Here is a 19,567-nt window from a genome sequence, read left to right as displayed (position 1 = left end):
GAAAACAATAATGGACTTAGTTAGAAGTCTTCACATTGAAAATTGGATAAATTGCATGATCCTAGATAAATCATGTAGCCTCATTTCTAAAGTAGAGTTGATAGTACCATGTAGAGTCGTTACATGAATTAACTGAGAAAATGTTTGTGAAAAAGCATTGTAGTTATCTAAAGTATTGTGTATGTAATTGTTTTCTTACTTGAGATGAAGAAAAGAAAACTTTTAAAGGTTTGTAAAGGATTCTTGGCGTTAAGATACTTAGCTTTAAGAATTATTACTTTTTACAGTAATGTTAATATGGCATATAATATAGTGATATAATAAAATCAGCATAATTGAAATTTCTCAGAGAAATAGATATTATAATGATTAGGCAAAACTTTTGTCCTCACATATGTATTTGGTGTTTACATGTAGCGTATGAAATGGAAGAACAGTAATCTTCCTCAATTCTTTTCTTTTTAAGGTTTGGGAATTGAGTGATATTGATCATGATGGAATGCTCGACAGAGATGAGTTTGCAGTTGTAAGTAACCTAATGCTCTTAAAATCTTCAACATCTTAATGGTTTACTCACGTGAAAACTTCCCCTTTTAGTTCATCCTTTGAGGAAAACTATATTTCCCTAAGATTGTTGCTATGAATATTTTTTCCTAGAAATTATAGCTAGTCAATAAATATTTTGAAACAAATGGATAATAGATGATGCATATTTTTGTCATCTTCATTTTATTTGACTTCAAGGTACATACAAATATATGCTTTGGATATGCACTGTAATATGATGCTGAGTAATATTATCTTTTGTACCCCAACTTTACCAGACATCTCAGTACCTGCTTCTGCTATGGAATAATTTTACCTCAAATATACCCCCAGATTTTCACATTTATTTCACTAAAGGAAAACGTGAATAACGCTTCAGTTTCACTTTATGTAGGCAGAGAAAGTTTTGATGTCTTATCTGAAGACATTAATTACTCTTAGTAATTGGATAGTTAATTCCAAATAGAGTTGTATTCATCTCTTCCTTAAAGGTAGATTAAATTCTACTGTGAATTCGTTATTGGTAATGATCCCCCTTTTAATCTCTTTTTTGGAAATTAGTCTGTTCAAATTTTCTCTTTATTTTGCTAAGGAATTATCCATTTCTTTGACATTCAAACTTATTGCCACAGATTTATTTGCATTATTTTTTTAATCTCTTCTGGGTTTGTGGTTGTAGTCCTTTCTCATTCCAAATCTTATGTGTTTTATGCTCCCTCTCATTTTTTTTGTTTGTTTAATTAGATTTTTTCTAGCTTATCGCTCCTTTAAAAGCATCTTTTGGATTTATCCTTTCTATTATGTTTTTACTTTTATTTTTTTCAGCTTTTATCTTAATTCTGTCTTCCTAGTTCCTTTTGATTTACTTCTTTTTATTTCTGAAGGTGAATACTAAGTCCCTTTACTTTTTATTATCTTTAATATTCAAAGCATTTAAGGACATACTTTCTCGACAGGTTTAGCTAAATTTCTTAGATATTGGTACAGAGTATTCTCTTTTTCAATACTTTTTGGATAATTTTTAATTTTCTTTGATCATCTGTTTTGGAATATATTTCCTAATTTCAAAGTAGTTAAGTTTAAAAGTTTTTGTTAGCTTTGCACATACTTTCATCTTGATTAGATTATGACTAGAGAAATGTGGTCTTTGAAATCTCTACTTTAAAAAATTTGTTAAGCTTTTCTTTGTTGCCAAGTTCATGACCTATTTTTACATATGTTCTCTGGGTGTCAACATATCTGTTCAGAAGATTTTAGACTTCTATAAATCCATTATATTGATTTATTATGTTTCAGTTTCTCTTTGTTATTTTTTTTGCTCTTGCATAAATTTTATTTTTTTTTATATCTCAAGAGCCAAATGAAATAGGCAGAAATAAATATTATCACATTAGAAAAAAATATATAAAAATAGAAAGTTAAAGTGACTTGAGTTGATGGCCCTATGTCCCTAGTCTTTTTCATTTTAATTTGGGTGATAGTTGGGAAATGACAGGGGATACCCCCTCACAATGGTGACCAAACTTATCCTAGTTATAGCTCAAGGGTTGAATCTATAATCCAAATGTTTGTGGGATGCTTTGAGGAAAGGTGGTGTATCCAAGAGATTTGGCTGATGATGCACTTTGAAATACCACCAAATGATTCTATATTAGCTTCTTATAAATGGTTTTCATGTTAAGAATATTGGTACAAAATATTTGTACCAATTGGTAGGATGTCCAGGGGGATTTTTTCTTCATATAAAAACAAGAATTAAAAATTTCAAAGGTGCATTTGTATTAGCATAGTTAGGATAGGTGGAAAATGGTGTTATCCTCATTTGATCAACAGTAGTATATGCTAAGGTAAGTGAATAAAAACAGTTTACATTATATACCCTGAAGCCTCCTAGGCAACTTACTCTTTTTAAAAAAATAAAAATGAACCTTTATTAAAATAATAATTTGAGAATAAACACCATGTTTGTATTCGTATTGAGATTGCTGCTTTAAAATAGTGAACACCGTGTACCTTCCCTATATTTACTAATTTTAACCATTTTGCCACATAATTTCTTTTTATGTGCTTTCCTCAGAAATTCTTTTCAATTTTATCATGCTTAGTGCCTTTAATTTTGAATTCCAGCTTGTATGATGCTAATAGTGCTTCTGTTTTTTTATTTGGATTACCTAATATTTTTTATGTTTAAAATGTATCTCTTGAAAGTGGCACATTCCTGTTTAAATTTATACCTAATTTGACTTTTTGTATGTCTCTTAAGATGACATATATTGATTTTATTCCCCCATATCTATTTATTTTACATTATTATTTTCTTTTTAAATGTTTCTTATTACTGCTTGTTATCAAGTTGTGATTAATTCATTTTGCCCCTCTTATTAATGTGGAAATTCTGTTATAATGTTTGTGCCATTAAAGGTTAATACACTTTTCCTTGTATTTATCATACTTGTTTCTCCAGTATTTGAAAACAAAATTGTTAACCCTGGCTTAGTAAAATGAGACCTTTATGTTATTTTCACTTATTTCCTTTTCACCTTATAACTCCAGAAGATTTTAAAACATTTTTTGTAACTAAAATTCTAGCTTTTACTCAGTTAATTTAGTTCTTTTGGTTCTAGGATTTTCCTTATAGTTTTGTGCATATTAATAGTCTCACTAGCATTCTTTTGGGTAGAATTTGCCCAGTGTATCTTATTACATCTTTTTTACTTTAATGAGTGGGACAATATAGTCATTACTGTTTTTTAAAATTATACTTACTACAACATAGCCAGTGTAACTTAAACTGCAAGTTCTTGATTTTTATCTTTACTTATGAGCATCAATATCTTTAAAAACTGAATTTTTAAGAGTTAACCTCATTCTTCTTTGAAAATAGAAGTAATGTTTAAAATACTCTTGTAACAGTGTAATAACTAAACTCTGAACATTTTAAATTATCTTCCCAAATAATGTAAAGATAATGTACTTAATCATATGATTAGTTCCTTTGTACTATGCTAATTTATATTCTGCTGGTTTTCTGGCTTATCGAAGTATGACCATTTTTTTCCCCATAGTATATTATTTTACTAATTAATCAAAAGTAGATTGAACATGAGAATATATGTTTAAGACTTACCTCTAAAATTCTTATCCATTTCCTTTTGGATTAAACAGTGCTTTTTGTGTGTTTTAAAGACCTATTTTCTACTCTCTGTTTATTTTTTGAATTGGAATAAATAAAAATGAAGTTAACGAGAGATCTCAACTTGAATTATTAAATTATATGGCTTTTTTTTTTTTTAAGAATAATTACTTATTTCACTAATGAACCCAAACTTGATTAGACCTAAATCTTTATGTTTGAGACTTACCATTAAAATTCTTAATCAGTTTTTTTTCTTTATTTTTATAACATAAATGGGATTTTTGGTTGGTTTATTTTTTTAATTGGAATAAATGAAGTTAGTGAGAGATTTGAACTTGTATAACTCTTGTGCCATATGAACTTTTAATGAATGGTCCTCGTTTCTTTTCAAATGTGAATGTTTTTGTATATTCTCTGAAACCTAGTAGATTATTTAAAAATCCAGAATTTTTAGTTTTTTTTTTTTTTTTTTTTTTAACTGAATTTGTAAAAGTCAGGCCTTGGCATGCTTTGGGTGTTCTGGCCACAATTTAAATGACTTTTGAGAGGGATGTGTATGTCTGTACACACACAAAAATAAAGTGGTTTTTGAAAGTAATTTCTATGTCCTCGAATATTTTTTAAATCTATTAGTATTACCAGTATTCTATTTGCTCATTGATGAATTGTATGACTAGAGTATAAGATATCAGAAATATATCTTTCCGAATTTTACTTCATTTAGCTTAGTAGAAAGTCTCTGACAGGGCATTAAGGGGATATTTTGCAAAAGGGTCAAATTTTCTTCTCCGGTGTCAATTTAAAACTCAAAATGTATATAAAATTATGGTATTGGTATTGAACCAAGGGAATTGACTAATAATAATGTTAAAGTTTATCATTCCTTTTGTTGGGCTGAGTTCCACTAGTGTACAGTCCTGTTCTGTGAAGTAGTTCTGTTTTATTGAGGCTTGAAACTACTGCTTTTAAACTTAAAGGGAAGGCCCCTAAATCTAATAATTTAGTAGTTGGTAAATGAGCTTATGCTCATGCTTTTTCATAGATTTTTAGAGTTGGACAAGTTCCTATAAATTAGGTCCTCTAAGCAGCACAATTAATGACAACCAGGGCTGAACCTGGGCCTTCTTCTATATCATAAATTTTTTTTTTAAGTAAATTTAAAATTTTGGAATAGTTTTCAATTAACAGAAAAGTAAATTTATAGAGGTAGTACAGAGAGTTCCCCAATACTCCTCACCCACATTCCCCTAATATTAACATACTGCATTACCATGGTACATTTGTCAAAACTAAGAAATCAACATTGGTACATTACTGTTAATCAAACTCCAGATTTTATTTGGGTTTTTCTTTTTTATCCCATGAGCCAATCTAGGCTACTACATTTTATTTAATTGCCATGTCTCAGCCTCTCTGGATAATTTCTCAGTATTGTTCTTTTTTTCTATGACTATAGCATTATAGAGGAGTACTGGCTAGTTATCCTGTAGACTGTCTCCCAGTGTAGGTTGTCTGATGTTTTTCTCATGATTAGACTAGGGGTATGGGTTTTTGGAAAGAATACCACAGACGTGAAATGATTTTCTCATCACATTTATCAGGAGCGGGGAGCAGTACATGATGCCCTCATGCCATCACTGGTGATGATAATCTTCATCACTTGATTAAAGTGGTGTTTGTCAGGTTTCTCTACCATAAAGTTACTATTTTCCCCTTTTCCCACTTTATAGTTTGGAGTGATAGCCTTATGATCATTTTACTTTGTATTCTGTCTTCATACCTATCTCCTTTTTACATTCTTATTAAGTCTTAAATTTTTCTGTCAGGTAAGTTTTTAGACTGAAAGTGGTCTAAATTTTCGTAAATAGCATTTGTTGGGTCCTCATTATTATAAGGAATTTTTGGCACTTGGAAATTTATAAAGGACCTGTACTTGTCTATATTAGCATTTTCACGTATCAAAATTAACTTTTTACATGCTTGCTACTTTTATTGGGTTGTAAAAGTGAGAACTCTTTTCACTTTTGTATTTCTAGTGCCTAGCACAATGCCCAGTAGCTAGAAATTTCTCAGTAATGTTTTGTTGAACTAACATGATGAAGGAAACTTGTATTAATTTGAAAAACACAAGAAATGCCTGATGTTTCATCCTAGAGTGCTATTTTAAGAAATTATAACTGACAATTTAATTGATTGACTAGACCAATGAGCAAATGAAACTCCTAATGAAGCTCCTAAATTCTAGTTCTCAAAGTATAATCTTCCATCAGCAACATCAGCATTACCAGAGAACTTACTAGAAATGCAAATTCTCAGGCCATACCCTGGCCCAACTGAATCAGAATCTCTGGGGTAGGGTTGAAAAACTTGTGTTTTAACAAGCCCTTCAGGTAATTGATGGCCACTAAATTTTGAGAAATACTCCTGAAAGCACAGAGAATGAAAAAAAATAAAAAAGTGAGCAGCCACTGGTATTTGACTGCAACCGTGAAATGAAATCCCCTTTTTTTCCTGCTGTCCTGAAGTAAGCTTAGATTTATTTTTGATATTTTTATTTTGAAATCATCAAAAAGATATTCTAAATGCTTCTTTGTTAAGTATCTATCCCTAGCTGTGTAAATGCATTTGTTCTAGTACATTTCAGTTTAAAAATGAGTTGCCAGCCAGATTTTTTTGTGCATGTGAGTGTGGTGTGTCATTCGATTTAGTTGCTGTATTTGTTTTGATGGCAGACTTTGATTAGGATAAAGTACAATATTATAAGAAAACAAAATCACAACCTAGCAGTGTACTATTCGCTTTCTCTGTTTTATTTGGTTGTAACATTTCTGACTTCAGTTTTGTCAGGGAAACTATTGTCAAAGCAACACGGAATTAGTAATATAGTATTTTTTTAACTTTCAAAAAATGTGTTGTCTATTGGCAGCAGATGGCTGACATTGCTTTTTTTGTTTCTAGTGTCCACTTTTCCAGGAAATGACTCCCATCTGCAACAAGAGGGATGCTGACTTTTAATGTGCATGTTAGTCACTTCTTTAGCTCAGTGCCAATCTAATAATATTACATATAATGTGAATTTGGTCAAAAGGTTGTGCTAGCCAGATTGGTTTTCCTTTTCTGGAGTTTCAAGCTTTTGGAAATAGAAAGTTTGTGTGTTTCTAAAACTGAAATTGAGTTCTTCAGGTTGACTAGTAAATGGAGAGAGGAAAATTCTTGGTTGGGTCAAATTGTTAAATGCGGTACCAGGACAAACAGCATCAACATCACCTGTGGAACTTCTCAGAAATGCAAAATCTCAGGCCTAACTCCAGACTTACTGAATCTAGAATTCTGAGAGCAGGACCCAAAAATCTGTGCTTTATCAAACTGTCCTGGTAATTCTGATGCCTACTTCAATTTGGGTACCAGTGGGTTAAAAGTTAGTCTTATTGGTTGTAGAGGACAGCATGGCATTATAGAATTGTATGTACACTCCTAATAAAGCTGATCGAATCTGGAAAAAAGTGCTTTGTAGCCAGAAGATCTTGGTTTGAACCTTACTCTATCACTTCCTAAAAATATATCAGACAAATTACTTAGCATCTCTTAGCCTTAGTTTCTTTTATTTTAAGACGATATTAGTAATCACAGAAATCATGGATCAGTGTTATTGTATTAGGTGCTCAATAAATACTAATTTGAAAGCCCTAGAAAACTTAACTTAGAAATAGAAGCTAACTTCTTTTTGGGTAGAATTGTCATTTTTAATGGAAGGAAAAATTAAGAAATATTCAAGCTTCTTTCCAGTTGCTGTTGGAATCTTTCTGGAGGTTCCAAGTTGCTTTGAGTAATTTCATGTGCTTGAAGATAGTCATGGAAAATTTTCATCTTGTGAAAGTCTTAAAGGTTCCTTGAATTCAAAATGGAGGGGATATCCTAAGACAGTCTGTAGTTTCTTGTTTATCCTTCTAGAATTTCTTAAATGCAAATATAAACAAGTATGAATAATAATTATTCCCTTGCCACAGAAGATAATACAGTATACACACTGTTATGCATACTGTTCAACCCTGTACTTTTTCATGTTTAACAGTGTATGTTGGATATCTTTTTATAGAGCGAGCTCCATGTTTCTTTTTTTTTTTTTTTTTTCCGGTCAACTTCATCGAGGACTGTTTTATATACAATGAACTGCATTTAATTTAAATACATAATTTGATGAGCTTTATGATTATATGTACCTGTGAAAGTACCACCACAGTTAAGATACAGAATGTTTCCCTTTTTTTTCATAATATTTCATCATATGGATCTACCATAATTTTTTGACTAGTCTTCCGTTGATGAGCACTTGAGTGCTGATACAAACAATTCTGTAATTAATAACCTTTTTTCATGCAGTGTTTCCTATGTGGGCAGGTAAATCTGAAGTTAGATTTCCAGATAGGGGATTGCTGAGCCAAAGGGGAAATAAATAAATTTGGTAGATGTTGCCAATTTGCCCTTCATAGACTTGGTACCAGTTTGAGCTCCCACTAGCAGTGTACGAAAGTACCTGTTTGCTCCATCTAGCTGACAAAGTATGTTATGAAACTTTGGATTTTTGCCAATTAGGTGGAAATGGTATTTTAATTTAGTTTTAACTTGCAGTTTTCTCGTGAGCAAAAGTGAACATATTTTTGTACGTTAAGGATAGGCCCTTTATAGTATTTGCTTTTCTGTAAAATATCTGTTCATACTCTTTGCCCATTTTCCTATTGGATTTGGTTTTTCTTCAGTTAATTTATAGGAACTCTTTATATAGAATTAGAGAGATTAGCTCTTTCTTTGCAAATATTTTTTTCCCAGGTTGTTTGCTTTTAACATTGCAAGAACTTTAGTTGAAGGGTACATTTTTTATTCTTCCTTCCTTTTATCTCTTCCTCTTTTCTTCCTCTTTTCCTTCCCAGCCTAATTTCTTAAAAAAAGAGATTTGAGACAGTTTGAACAAAGTTGAGCAATAATCAATTTAATGAGTAGATGTCGTTAAATTATTTTAATATATATGACCCTGGTTCATCTATTTTGAAGGCCATGTTTTTGGTATACTGTGCATTGGAGAAAGAACCTGTGCCAATGTCCTTGCCTCCAGCCTTGGTGCCACCTTCTAAGAGGAAAACGGTCAGTATATCAGGCTCTATGCAGTTGATCCCCACTTCAACATCAGCCAAGGAATCTTACCACTCCTTACCACCTGTAGATAAAATGCCTACCAAAGCATCATTAAGACAGGTATAGATTTATCAGTGTTAAAGCACTATTTTTTAAAAACAAAGTGCATGGCATTTAACAGTTGATTGTTTGATGAAGATAGAAGGAACAATCAAAGGGATCAAAGATTTAGAGCTCCCTCTGGTTGAACCTGCATAATGGGATATCTCAGAAAACATAATCCTTCTGCATTTGGCTTTCCTTAGGTCATATGGATGTTTCATTGGCTTTGCCTTGATCTACCTCAAATTAAAGTTGGAGGTAGCAGATACCCCATGCTAATCTGGCTTCCTCGCTCTGGCATAATTAATAGATGTTTTTGTTTGTTTAATCTCTAGTTAACTCTTGATTCTTTGGGTTCAAGTTATCCAATTTTGGGGTGTCCAGGGACCTTTTTTTCCTCCAACCTGCTTCTTGTCAGGTTGAATAAAGGAAAATAATGATAGAATATGCAAATCAGCCAGCTTGGCTACAATTAACAATGCTGAATGAAACTATAAAAAATGAAGATTGAGAATTATCTGAATATTTTATATAGACTCTCCCAGTTACCTATGTTAAGGTGATCATTCATAAGTCAAGAGTTAACTGTGCTTGAATTTACTCATTACTTGAAAAGAGAGTAAATTGGACATCTATAAATAATCTCAACTGACCTATAGTTTTCTTCTGTAATTTTGTCTTTACCACAGCATTTTGATTAGGGTGTGATGGACGTGATACACTGTTGCCGTAGTTAGTAGTTAGTGGGGTAGAATTGCTCAGAATTTGTGACAGATACTGTCAGGAGTTAAAAGAGTGACACTTAAAAGTTTGTTTCATTTTGGCAGAAATTCTGTATATAAATACCTTTTTTTTTTCCCCTGTAGTGGGTTGTATCACCTGCAGAAAAAGCTAAATATGATGAAATCTTCCTGAAAACTGACAAAGATATGGATGGATTTGTGTCTGGACTAGAAGTTCGTGAAATCTTCCTAAAGACAGGTTTACCTTCTACCTTACTAGCCCATATTTGGTAAGACTTTATTTAAATTGGTTTTAAAAACACATATAGTTTTGTATCAAATCTAATTTTGTATATTCTTATTAAAGGCATTTGTAAATAGCATAGTTTTTTTCCAGAATTCTTTATAGAGAAAATTTAGAACTGAGGATTTCTTCTGGATAACAGACAGAGCTTGAGAATGAGTTACCTGAAGTTTTATAAGATTGACAGTGTCAGTTAATTGTTATTAGAATATTAAAATGCAGCATCTATTTATATCAGTTCATTAAAGGTAAATTTTTAAGGGATAATCCAAAATCTGAAATTTAAACAATATAAAAAAACAGTGTCTTCAAGGCATACTTTTATAATTCTGTAGGGTATATGAATACCTTTATACTTTTACATAGGAATTACACATTTGGTCCTTAAAAAAGATAAACCTTGTATTTCAAGTGAATTTCACATTAAATGAGATAATTTATATGAAAATGCTTTATAGTGTGCCTGCTGCCAATCCACAGGACTATATCAGAGGTCATCTTGAGGTTTTTCAAGGGGCAGCAAAAATTAGTAGTAGAACCATATAGTTGCAAAGAGAAACTTAGAAAAGAACAAAAGGGAGCAGTAGATCTGCCTTAAAAGGAATAAGATTCTCCAAAACCAGTAAAGATTATATGTATATAACTAATAATAGCTGCCACTTTCGAGTGCCTCAGTGAGGCACTATGCTCAATAAATGGCAGCTCTCGTGGGTGTGGCATTATGCCCACACTTTTGATGTACTTTGTCTTTAATTCACAGTAACCTTACAAAATGGCCATTATCTCTGCTTTCTAGATGAAGAAACTAAGGCTTAGAGAGTTTAAAAATTTGACTAAGATCCCAAAAATAATAATAGAAAAGCTGGAATCCAAGGATTCTTGACACTATAATCTGTAGTCTTTTCATCAGGCCATATTGGCTTTCAATGAATCAAACAAATCAGGACTTCAGAAGCTAAGCTTAGAGGGGGAAAAAGGGAAAAAGAAGCTAGAATAGAACATTTGTTGTTTGTCTTCAAGTGATTTTGTAAAGCTTTCCAGATTGCTGCCTTTTCTTCACATGTGATCTCTATTTGCAGCTGTTGTTTCTGCTTTGACTTGGTGATCCTTATATCCTCCTACTCCATGAGTTGCAGGAAGGAAGCTGACAGGGAAATTTTTGCTTGTTTTAAAATTATTGTAATGCCACTAATGAACCAAATTTGTTGAAACTTAGGTTTCACTTTTGACATTTTTTAATGTTGAAAATGTTGAGAGTAGAGAGTATTGGGATTCTTTGGCCCACCACAGCTCTTACTCAGCAGTGGTTCTGGAAATTGGTAAGAATACACAAAGCAAATCCTGATTAGAGGCACCTGCTCAGCACCAGGATGAGCATCCCCCACCCCCATCTCTTGTTTTAGTTGGTCTCTCGCTTCTAATGTTTGAGTTTTAGGCAGGCCACAAGTTGCTATGACTTTCTTTTTTAATTCAACTTACTATTTTCAAAAAGCTAAGTAATCATATTACTTTTTCCTTGGATTTTTAGAATGCTAGTTGTGGCATTTTATATACTGTTCATTTTGTTTTATTTGTACAGGGCATTGTGTGTCACAAAGGACTGTGGGAAGCTTTCAAAGGATCAGTTTGCCTTGGCTTTTCACTTAATCAATCAAAAGTTAATAAAGGGCATTGACCCTCCTCACGTTCTTACTCCTGAAATGATTCCACCATCAGATAGGGCCACTTTTCAGAAGGTAAGACAACGTAAAAGAAAACCTGAATGCATTAACAGAAAGGAACAAGTGCTATGTCAGATGACAGACTTGATTTGGACAGAATAGTGGAGAAAATGTATGTGGCTATAAACAGAGCAGTATACTGTTTGTAGTTTAGTTTGTAGTTTAGTTTGTGGCTATAAATATGCTTGGATGCCTTGTATGACATCCTTGGGCTGCAGCTCATTTATCCCATCATTCATTACACGTATGGCAGCCATATTTTCCAGTCTCAAAATTGGAAAAATGTGGTCTTATTTTTCCCCTTCTGGATTTGTGGATTATTTTTTATGTATAGGATATAAAATTTAAATGAAATATCTAAGAATTAAATTATTATGTTTCATTTGATGATTCACTCTTACAGAAAACAATACAAAAAGCAAAATCTAGGAGATTATGATTGATATCAATTTTAAATTTAAAAAAAAAAAACAAGAAAAACATTGTGTGAGGAGAAATCTTTGTGGTTTTTACCATGTAGATGACCTGTTCCTGAGCGTATGGACACATTTCATACCTGTACAACTAGAAACAGGTTTTGCTACTTTTGGTTTCTGGCCAACAGCAGAAATTTTTAAAGCTACATTGTTTAGTCATATTGTGCCTTGATTTTTCTCTCCTCATCTGGAAACCCTTCGTAGTATATAGTACATGTACAATATCTCGGCCTTAATAGATCTTTAAAAGGACTTGCATACTCTCGTGGCTATTTGCTATTAAAAATACATACTCTGTACTTTTAAATCTCTTGTGACCTATAAAATAACCATCGCTGTGGTGATTCCTCAGAGAGATCTATATATATCTGAGGAAAGTGCTCAATAAAATGTCAATAGAATATTTTGGTTTCGCATTAATTTTGTCACGTAGGTTCAAAAATTCCATTTTAACAAACTTAATAAAAGTCAAAATTGGATTTTTTTTCCTAAGTCAATGGACATTTATAGCCACCAAGTACAGAAGTTACATATAAGTGTTTTTATCCTTATTTTTAAATAAAATGAATATTCAATTAACTCTTTTGTGAGTTTTTCGCAAAGAGCATTTTGTGAATTTTTTTTTGAGATTTCTTGTGATATAGGACATGATTTCTCTAAGTTGTAGAGAAAGCTAAAAGTGATGCCACCCAGAAAGATAAAGGTTACAAATCTGTGTTTATGCCCTCTGCTATAACAGTTATTTTATGGAGTGCTGTGTTGTTTCACCCTTCTTTTACCTATGTAGACTGTTTTTTTCCCCTTGCTACTTTAATCTCTCACCAACACGAATTACAGATATGACAACTTTCTAAAGCAAATTATATTTGTTCATTGATGTCTCTATGACATTAATAGACACTTCAAGTTGTATCTGCTCTACAGAGTTTTTAATATAATTAAAATATAATTAGTCTGAAATCTATTCACTAGATCAGAGACACACTTTGTTTATGGCAGATAGCAGTACTGTTCATTAAAATGGGATTTTATCACTGTCTTAATTTTTAACTTTAAAAATTAAAATTAGCACTTGTTTTGTCTTTCAATAATCTTTTCTCTTTATAATCTGATTTTTTTTTTTTAGAACTGCATTTTTTTGCAGCTTTGACTAATCCTTTTTTGAATGTTGCTTTCCTTTCTGTGTTTTTTCTAGTTTGGACTATTTTTTCCATTCTGCAGCACTCTGCTTTTCGCCTTTCTTGTACTGTCAGTTTCTTAACTACTCTCTCAAGGTTAGAGCTTTACTTTATGCCTTTTTAGCATTACAAGATACATTTTGAAATTAGAAGTTTTTTTATGCAGCTAAGTTGATGCAGAGAAAATACCTAAACAGCATGCTTTTGTCACATGTCTGTCACTTGGTCTGTGTGCATTTTAACTTGCCTTCCCTAGGCTCTCCAATCCACTTAAAATCATCAATGTGGAGTTTTTGCGTAATGCACAAAACAGAGTGAGAGAAAATATTTTGAAAGAAGGGGACATGCTGCTACATTTTTCTTCATATGCCCTTCTTATACTTTATATACTGTTAGCTGAATTTTTTCCATGCTTCCTGGTTGCATGTCATTTTATTGCTTTAGTATTGAAGTTTAATTTTTGTGTCAGCAATAGAGTGACACAAACTATATACCAGCTACAGTACACTAATCTTCCTTTCGAGGTCATCTTGTGGTATCACCCTATAACTTGTTTGAAGTTAAACTTGTCTGTCTCACTCTTCTTATTTGATGATACTTTTAGTAGTGAATGACTGTCAAATATGAGTCACTGTTTTTGAATTAGAGTGACAGAAGAGGTGTGGAAGTCATGAGTTCTTGGTGCGCTTGCACCTCTGATAGCAAATTTCTCAGTGGCGTTTAGGTGATATAAGTTACTCTTGGCGATAGAAGTGAGACCAAGTGCTAATTTTTCATTTTGTTCACCTCTCAGACTCTCTGGCCAGGCTTAGCTCATAAGTCACATTAAATCAGAGTTAGATTCCTAGTGAATACCTGTCACATTCAGAAATCCACTTTAAATTTTCTAATTTAGGATGCTAAGGGTCTGTATCAGTGAAGCACAGTAAAATAGTAAGAGGTATAGTTGATACAAACTTTAATATAAAATTGAGAATAGCATTAATTGAGAATAGATGAGTTTCAGTATTGATAGTCAAAAACAAAACATCCGAGGACTGATAATACAGTATAGCTTAAAGAAATATAGAAGGAATTATTTGCCAAATTTTGTTACTATACCTATTTATTAAGTTGGCTTTTAGGGTAATAGTTTCATTTACATAAGTAATCTTGATATGCAAATACCAAAAGGCAGAGTGTGAAATAGCACTTGAGTTTAATCAGAAATCTGATCAAACTATTATTAGCTGGTACCTATTGTTACCTATAAGCAAGTCATTACATCTGTTTCCTTAGCTCTCAAATAGAGTTAATAATATCTGCCCTTTCTACAACCCAATTTTCAGATTAGTTTTTAGAATCGACTAATGGACTTGAAAGTGCTTAGTAAATTGTAAACCATCATATAAATGTGAGGAGAAAGGGAGATTGTGAACTTTTAGCTTTCTTCTGTTGTGTAAGTTGGTGACATACATTAAGTTCACAGCAACATAAGTATTAATACTAAATTTTCTGTTATGCTAATAAGGTCCTCAATATATCTTAGTTTTACATGTTCAGGCAGTAGTTATAATATTTCCTAATGATGATTGTTCTGTTATTTGTTAATCTGGTTGTAGCATTGGGTATTAGGTCAACTGTTTGAAAGAGCAGTTATCTTTTTGCCCTGACTTTAGCCAGCTGTATAAGCCATCAACAGTGTGATTCACAAAGGAGATTGAGCCAAGGTAGAATCAACTCATTGGGAGGCCATCCATCTTTTAAAGCATATTTTGTTGAGGAAGTTAATTATAAGAATAGCTTACATTTATAAAATATAAAGTTTGTGGAGTGACTTCACCTATAATATTTATTTCATTTAATTTTTAAAGTGGGCAGGGCAGAGATTATTTCTTTATTTTCCAGTGAAGACCATGCAGCTAGTAAAATAGCAGACCCCAAAATAAATCCAGCTAGATTTTCTAACTGCAAGTGCCATTCAGAGATCAATTTTGACACTTTAATTGTTAGAAGAGAACCATATGTAAAGGATGTCATATATGAAGATAGTTTCATTTATGGTGAGAATCATATTTACTATGGAAAATGCCTAAGCAGTGGGTTTTATTTTAAATAGAGTAGATACTGAAAGTATTTAATAAAAAGTAAATATTCGTTGAATTGCATAAAATCAACGACCATTATAATTCTAAGATTCAACAAAAATTTGTGTATTTACTCTGCGCCAGATGATGCAAATAAATCACCATCCATCTCCACAAGAAATTTATATTTCAGAGGAGTAATTAGTTTATAAATCTGATATTTGCTTTACTGCAAGATTCTGGACAGGCTAAGATCAAGGGACAAAGACATCGGGATCTGTAGTGATGGCACATATTATAGAACAATAGCTTTTAGAGAATTTAAGGGCAAACGTCTTAGTATATAACTGTGTGTGTGTTTAAAATTGTACTAGATATGGTTTTCTTAATTGAATTAAAAGGATTAATAATACCATAAAATGTGTAATACTCTTTGGTTCTTCTAAACATTTTTAATGCTTTGCTGTATATAATTTTATAGTTATAATGTATAATTGTGAACTTTTTGTTTTTAGAACATCATAGGATCAAGTCCTGTTGCAGATTTCTCTGCTATTAAGGAGCTAGATACCCTTAACAATGAAATAGTTGACCTACAGAGGTATGTAAAGTAAAGTTATAGCTGGCTATGTAAATACACACACACTCTTTCTTTTCTCTGTCTTGGTAAATGCTACTTTATTTGGTTAAGTAGCATAGTTTTTCAGTTGGGAATGAGTGTACCTTATTTCATCAAAGCTAAGGCAACTGTTAACTGCAGGATGCACTGTTTTCTTATGTACCACTACAAAAGAAAAAAATCACTGCCAAATAAACAATGTCTTGCCATCAATTGTAAGATACTATTTGATTTCAGAAAGTGAAAAATGTGTATCTTAGAATGAATGAAATGCAGTTTTACTCCAACTTTAGATATTTGAATAACATGTTAGGAAATCATTATTTAAGAACATATTCTGTTGAGGAAATTAATTATAAGAATAGCTTACATTTTATGGAAGGAATATTAAATGCAGAGACCATGCCAAGGGCTTTTGTAACTGTTATCTCATTTTTGATCCTCACAAAAATCTTGTGACTTGACATGGATGTTACTGTCTCTGTTTTACAGGTAAAGACTTTAGATGGATGCTTAAGTTATTTTGCCCAAAGCCATACAAACCTGTCAACAGTAGAACTAATACCTAATCTCTAGACTACTTGATTTGAATTGTCTGTCTTATAACTAGGTATTGTGCAGAACAGATTTGACTACAAGTAGATTTGAATCTAAATATAGCGAGTACTATAGATAGTTCCTTAATTTCTTTGTTTTCTGGAAACTTTTTTGGTAATACTCAGTTGTGAAAATGACCTACTAAAATTACTTGTAAAAGTGAGACCATTTTTCTGTCTACAAAGTGTTGTATTTAAATATCTGGATTTACACGAACTTTTTTTTTTTTTTTTTACTTTTACAATACTTTGAGGTGGATAATGGCTGATACTTTATTTTATTGATGGTATTGAGACATAAGGGAATTAAATAATTTATCTGGACTATATGACAAGAACTTGGCAATGATCTTTCCTCTTTTACAAGACTGTATTGAGATTGCTGTAGAGAGGCTTAGTTGTTACGGTTTTTTCAGTTGCAAGAAAGAACTCAACCTAGGCTAACTTAAGTGAGAGTGAATTTGTCGACTTGTGAAACTAAGACCCCTTAGAGGTAGGGATGGCTTAAGACATAGCTTCATACTGGCACTCAAATAATATACTCTGTTCTCTTGCTTTCTCCATTTCTTGTTTCCACTTCCAGTGGATTGTTCCATTCTCAAATAGACTTTCCCATTATGTTGTCAGGGGCGCTATAGAACACCTAGCCACAGGTACTTAAAATTTCAAGTATACAGTGGAATGGCTTTCTTTTGGCAGGTCCTGCAAAAGCCCTAAGATTCAACCTGACTGGATTGGCTTAATGCCATGCAACATTCAGTGGCCAAGGATGTATATAGTGTGATTTTTCATGAACCTTGTCCTGGGAGTGGTGGGGGTTAGGTTGCCACCAACACCACATGAAGGTCAGGGGGTATCCCCACATGAAAATTCTGCCAGAGGAGAAATGAGTTCTGGGAAGGTAAATGTCAGCTAGACACAAGTTTGCTTTAAATCAACAGTAATTTCAGTGATCAGTCTTAGTATTATATACCTCTTTGAATAATATACCCGACATTCTGTAAACTTGGTCTAGGCACCTTTTTAAATGTTATTGTTTAGTTTTGAGCATATCTGCTTTCTGCCAAATTCTACCAAATTCTTATTTCCTGCTCAAAAATAGGCCTCTAATGCTGGAATCCTAGAAAGTAAAACAAAACAAAACCAAAAACCCCTTGGATGTCATATAGTCCCAATTTCTTCCTTACTCATGAAAAAAAAATCAAATTCAAAGTCACACATCCAGTCAGCAACCGTGCTGGCTGGCACCTAACCCAGGTTGTATAAGTTCTACTTCTGTGTTCTTGCTGTTATATGTCTGTCTCTCATTTTATTACTTTGGTTAGGAATAGGAGAACTAAACATTTGACTACTGAATCTATAATGGTGTGTAGACTTTTCATTTTTATATGGTCCATAAATGGTCCATTAACTTTTTTCCTTGCTTTATGTATTATGTACATCGAATAGTAGCTAGATTTGAAAATGTTTGTCTTTGCTTCTTAGGCTTTTGAAAATGGACACATACCCCAATATTCTAGGACTTGCTTGACTTTAGCAATAGTTATTTAATGTATGAAATGTTTTATTGTGAGTTTTAATAGAAAGTAGAGCATCATACGTAAAATCTTCTTGCCCATGCAAACATTTATAATTATTAGTTACATTTTGGTCAACTGAGCTTTCACTAACCTCTAGTAACCATAATGTTAAGTTATACTAGTGGCAGTCTTTTTTAGTGAATCACAGCTAACAACATAAAAAAAAAAAAAAATCTAACATTTTGTGACCGTCTGTCTTGTTAAGAAAATCAAAGAGCTCCAAAACCTTGTTAGGTTTTAGGTTGTAGCCACATTTTATAAATGTATAATACATTTATGCATGATTTGACATTTGTGAAAATATTTTCCCCAGGCTTTTATTTAGGTGAGATCTACAATGTAGGCAAACTTCCATCATCTGTCAACTCCAGTAACATCATAATGAGACTTCTCTACTTGTACTAAAATTATGATTGTTAAAATTCTCTTTTATAAATGGTTGTATGATGTTACTATCAAGTCTTCAAGATATTTCATTATAAACTTTGGCTTTTGTTATTATGAGTAACAATTTTTTCTGTGCAATAGTACTACTCTTCAGCCTTTAAATCTTATTAATATATCAAAATTTGATGTATATAACCACAAAACAAGAAAAAAAGAATTTAAATAGAATTTGTGGCTTTTACTAAATTATTATTTGATAAAAAAATTAGCCTCTTCTTATTTGTTAGAAGATATTTAATTTTAGTCCAGGGGCCAAACCTGCAAATAAACAACGTATTGTAATATGTAATTGTAATGAGTATGTAATAAATATGGTGCTTTATAAAATTTGTTTTCCCCCCCTTGATGATGGAGGAAATAAAAATTTGCATAATTTAGGAAAGCATAATGAAGAAGAAATGTGTTTCTTAGAATAATATTTTATTTTGAGCATTCAAAATCAGTGGAAATATGGAAAGTTGTATATAAGCCCAGAGTTAGTTGTTGGGTATAGAATGTTCTCTTTTATTGATCAAAAAATGAGACATCGTTTTCATCTCTAATTAACCAAATTGTTTCTAGTTGAAAACAGGAGACATTGAGAGCTCGATGCAGGATGCCTTTTTGCCATTTTTTTTCTTTAAATTTTTTATATAATTCCTTCAATTTCTGCTATATGGGGATTTAATTATGTCCGTCAGATTAAATTAGTATGATATTTTTACCTTAAGGAAAAGTAATGGTTGTAATATAATATAATAATCTTATCAAATACCTGGATCTCTCACCCGGGCTCAAGACCTCTATTTTTCATTGCCTACTAGTGTTTTCATCCAACTGTCCAGTAGGATGTGACTTCTTGATCTTCCTCTGACCACTATCCTTGTCTCTCTTATTTTCCTCTCTCGGTGATATCACCATTCATCTAGTCACTGAGGCTACAAACCTGAGATTTATTTTCCTCT

General features: G+C 32.2%; 1 protein-coding gene across 2 annotated transcripts in view; it reads left to right on the top strand.

Moving 5' to 3' along the window:
* The window catches only part of EPS15 (epidermal growth factor receptor pathway substrate 15), a 111,753-nt gene that overhangs the window by 39,800 nt on the left and 52,386 nt on the right, over positions 1–19,567 (top strand). For both annotated transcript variants that reach the window (XM_006919182.3, XM_006919183.3), the window contains exons 8-12: positions 467–526; positions 8,732–8,821; positions 9,781–9,926; positions 11,520–11,676; positions 15,897–15,982. In XM_006919182.3, coding sequence (XP_006919244.1) covers positions 467–526; positions 8,732–8,821; positions 9,781–9,926; positions 11,520–11,676; positions 15,897–15,982 — 539 coding nt within the window. The remainder of the gene's footprint in view (positions 1–466; positions 527–8,731; positions 8,822–9,780; positions 9,927–11,519; positions 11,677–15,896; positions 15,983–19,567) is intronic.

This window comes from Pteropus alecto, unplaced genomic scaffold (assembly GCF_000325575.1).
Source record: "Pteropus alecto unplaced genomic scaffold, ASM32557v1 scaffold25, whole genome shotgun sequence".
In the NCBI taxonomy this organism is placed as follows: Eukaryota; Metazoa; Chordata; class Mammalia; order Chiroptera; family Pteropodidae; genus Pteropus; species Pteropus alecto.
The sequence above is the reverse complement of the archived record's forward strand: the minus strand, read 5'-3'. Positions and strand labels throughout refer to the sequence as shown.